The sequence below is a fragment of the Terrapene carolina genome, unplaced genomic scaffold (genome assembly GCF_002925995.2).
Source record: "Terrapene carolina triunguis isolate 2854851 unplaced genomic scaffold, T_m_triunguis-2.0 Scaffold29722, whole genome shotgun sequence".
NCBI classification, from domain to species: Eukaryota; Metazoa; Chordata; order Testudines; family Emydidae; genus Terrapene; species Terrapene triunguis.
In genome coordinates, this window is record NW_020694073.1 from 1 (window position 1) to 4,265 (window position 4,265).

General features: G+C 49.2%; 1 protein-coding gene across 1 annotated transcript; it reads right to left on the reverse strand.

Moving 5' to 3' along the window:
• Nucleotides 1-488: 488 nt before the first annotated feature.
• LOC112121064 (maestro heat-like repeat-containing protein family member 2B) lies at nucleotides 489-2,653 on the reverse strand (the record flags this gene model as incomplete). Its single annotated transcript, XM_026662701.1, has 2 exons — nucleotides 489-659; nucleotides 1,573-2,653. Coding segments are annotated over 2 exons (1,195 nt in total), but the record flags the coding sequence as incomplete, so codon positions are not given.
• Nucleotides 2,654-4,265: the final 1,612 nt, after the last annotated feature.

Consider the following 4,265-nt stretch of genomic DNA (forward strand, 5'->3'; position numbering starts at 1 on the left):
GCGGAGGGGCCGGAATGCACCACGTTGTGTGAAGAAGTGGGGGAGAGGGGGAGCTTGGCTGCCGCAGGATCAACACTGGCTCTGACAGCGATAACATGCTAACATTAGAATGTAGCTAAGGCAGCACGAGCAGTGGGAGGAGCTAGCCACCTTGAGAATAGACTTTGGGGTTTGGATGGGATCATACTTGGGGTGGTTAAACCTCTTGCTGCTCCTGCCATCGCAACTACTCTCTATTTTTAGCACGCAGGACTAGTGCGGGTATGTCTCATCAAGCTGGGAATTATACACCCAGCTCAAAGTGTAACCATGCCCTACGTGACAATGTCCCTGCCTCTACTACTAAATGACTGCACCGTGCTTTCCCTGCAATGATCCTGAAGCACTTGATAGCAACTAATCCACCACACTGGGGAGGTAGGGATATTAACATCTCCATCTATGGATGGGAAGCTGAGGCACAGAGAGATTAATGGCAGCTCAGCGCTGCACAGTGGGATTGTTTCTGTCTCCCTCAATGGAAATACCAAAAGGGACACTGGGCATCATCTCTCACCAGCTAAGTTGGCTGCAACTGCCCGGATCTCTTCCCAGCTGCTATAGAAGTACGTGATGGTGATTTGGTACAATTTCTCCAGCAGCTCTGCATTCTCTTTGGCCTAGAGGGAATCAGGGACACATGAGCTCTCTCTGGCTAGAAGTGCCCTTTGACTGCCAGCACATGCTTTTACGAACCACAGGTAAATAAGATAGAGAACAAGTGGCTGGGTAGAAGTGGGAACAATGGGAATCTGTGGCAGATTTACTTTTCCCATCACCCTCAGTCATATATCCCACTCTTACAGTTATTTACATTATCCATCACACATCCCCCCCCCCCACCTCTACACCACCACTCCAGTCAATAATCTCAGACAGTTCAACAGCTCACTCACAAGGTGTCTGCAAATGTCCACCTGGAGCTCTTCAGGCTTCAGCTCAGCTGTGCCACCAAGGTGCTCATTAATTGCACTTTGGAGTTTCTTCAGTCCCAAAAATGGGAAACAGAGTTGAAACGTAGCTCTGCATTCCTGAAAAAGAGTGTCACACCATTGAATTGTTCCCTACTGAGTGCTATGTTCATTCAAAGGGAACTCATCTGCATGACTGCTCATCTATTCCAGGATCAAAAAAAGGGATTCATCTGGATGTAATTGGCAGAAAACATGCAGGAATGACTAATAGACGGGAGAGCTTCAACTGAAACCTGGAGATAGCATCAATGTCTTTTGGGAACAGATATACCGATGAAAGCTGCTACACCAGGCATAGGTGTGGTCTCTCTGTTCTGGGGAGGCAGGGGCCTGGGGTGCAGAGACAGACAGGAACAGAGACCTGTCGGGGTCAGACCCATGACCTCTCCTGGATTCTGGTGAGGCAGACATGGACCAACCTTGCTGGAACTGACTCAGCAGGAGGGCAATGAACTGAGAGGAGAATTTGGGTCTCCACAGCAGGCAGGAATAGTAGAGCTCCCCTGGCATTGGGAGGAAGATTCCTTTTGCTTAGTAAATAAGTCACTATTGGTCTTACCATTGAAACCTCAGGGTTTGGGTCTTGCAGGTGCAGCAGAAGTGTGACCCAGCTCTGTTTAACCTGGTCGGCGAAATAGGTCTTCCATTTTCTCTTTGTCAGCCGGGCCAGGATGCCAAATAGGACAAAGGCCATTGAGCGAAGAGCATCATCCTCATTGTCAAAGTAGGTCCAGATCTTTTGGGTGAGGTCTCTGAAGGAAGAACCTATGTCCTTCTCTTTCAGCTCCTTCAGGACTTTGGCCAGTGCTTTCATGCTCTCACCAATGACTTCAGGAGTGTCATTTAAGGCCCTGATCAGAATGACCATCAGAAACTTCTTGTGCTTTTTCTCAGGTGCCCCATAGACTAAATTTCCCAGGCCTCTCACAGCCATCTGGCGGACAATGCTGTTCCTATCATGTGACCTTTCTTCCAAGATGCTCAAGACAGACTTAAGGAACTTCTTCTCCCTGAGCATGGGATCACTCATTAGCTGGGCAAGGAAAGCTGTGCTGGTGACTCGGAGGTTTTCTGTTGGGGAATTCACCCAGGGGAGGAGGCGCTGTAAGATCTCAGGTGTTATTAGTCCAGATCTTAGCAGAACACTCACCAGCAGACACACTCCCTCATGGTGAGTCTTGGGGTTTTCAAGCAGACTCCGTGTTCTCTGCTTCCTGAGCGCTCTCACCAGTCTCTCATTCCCAGCTTTGAAAAGCACAGCCTCTAATGCTTGGATAGAAAGCCGGCAAGGGTCGCCCTCAGTATGTTGTAGGTCTTTTCGGAATTCCCTCCGGCTGCTTATCATTGGCAAAGGCATCTCTTGTCCAAGAGTTTGGCTGATCTGCTGCAGGAGAACAGGAAACAACTCTGGGAGCAGCTCCTGCACAGCTTTGCTCGACTGCAGTGCTGACACCACCTCAAAGATGGCACATGTTGCTTTGAGAGGTTCAGCAGCTGCCAAATCCCTGTCGATTTCAGTCTCTGAGGTGATGCTGCCTTCTTGGCTTGTTGTAGTTTTTATCTTGTCTATCAGGATCTTTAGGACTTGAGTGGCAAGCAAGGGGTCTCCCCCCAGAGATCTCCACAGCTCAGTGGTGTCACTGCAATTTAACAGAAGTTACATGTGACCCCTGGACACTTTTGTGGCTCAGACTGAATACGTCATATTTAAGTAAAGACCAAATTTTCTCCTTGCCAATGATGAGAAAGTTAGGAGTACTGTCCTCCTTTAACGCTCCTCGTGTTTAAATATTGAGTTTCCAGTTACAGAACTAGGTTAAGTGACCTAGTCTTACTGCAGCCTCACCATTAATACTAGACTTCAGAAGGACAGGACACAGAGCGCCAACCTCAGTTCCTGCTTTCCCATTTTCCAGTAAATATGGAATCATGAACATGTGGCTCCAAAGATCTAGGGTTTGGAAGGCAAGTTGATGAAGGAAAAGCCATATTCCTACTAACTGGTGTGATATAGCACGGCCAGAGGACAGCAGGAAAGTGATCCTAAAGGATCCCCCCTCAGCCTAAGGGGGGGGGGGTCCACAGGACCTGGAGACCAAAAAATTACGGGGGACAACTAATAAAAGAACAGGGACAGGAGTGAGGTCAGAGGGTCAAATGAAGCGAACCAGACGGGGACACCGAGCAGAGAACCTCGGACAGCGCCCACTGCTCCTCGAAGTCAAGGGAGCCAGCGGACGCCGCCCAGAGGAACTCTGCCCGGATACGTGAACTAACGGAGGACCTGAAATAGGCCCCACACTCACAGGAGACCTCCCGGCAGGGGGCACGGTGGGAGGGACCGCGTGGCAGCGCCCCGCTGAAGCCCTGGCCGCCCCCTTTCTCTCTCTCCCCCCGCTAGTCGGGGCACATCTGCAGGGCAGGGAGTCCCCCTGCCCCCTGGCTCCGGCCGCGCCGCAGTTTTTTTTTTTTTGCTTTGCTTGGGGCGGCCAGAAAGCCAGAGCCGGCCCTGGCCTCCATTAGGGGAGTGTGAGCATCGGAGGCACATGGACCGTGAGCTGGGGGAGGCTAGCCCCCAGCCCTACCCCTTCTGGCCAAGGCCCCGCCCCTTCTGAGTCACGGCACCAAGCTGTTAGAGAGCTTATTCCTTCACTCTCCCACTTCCCTGGTCCTTCTCGCCTGAACAGAGAGCAACAATACCCAAAGTCTGAAGGTGCAAACAATTCAATGTCTATTGGGGTGAACTTCCAGCAAGCTTAAATCCAAGTTCCTTTTTCCTTATTTTCGAATCCCAACTTACTTCCTGTTTGCCCCTAATTTATATAGTAATATTCTTAGCTATACCTTAACCCAGTGTTTCCCAAATCTTAACCAATCATTCTACTGAAATTTACCTAACCAATCCCAACATATTGTAACACGATTAGCCAACTAATTATATCCCACCACCTTAATTAGTTTACACCCAGCAAAATTAATTATACAGCAGCCAGAAACAATCACAGAACCAGCCAGAGACCCTGCAAATAAACAACAGCAAAGTGGGAACTATAATGACAAAACAATGCAGACGTGAGGATTTCACAACTACATCTATAAAGACATAAGGGTTTCCCAGCTGTTTCTATTGATCAGTGAGTTCTTACCAAATAGAAAACTATCAAACTAAATTTCCTTTTACATCTTCTAGGCTCTTCCCTTTCTCTGGAGGTGATCGATCGGATCCCTGTCTAACAGCCCCAGATTGCCTTG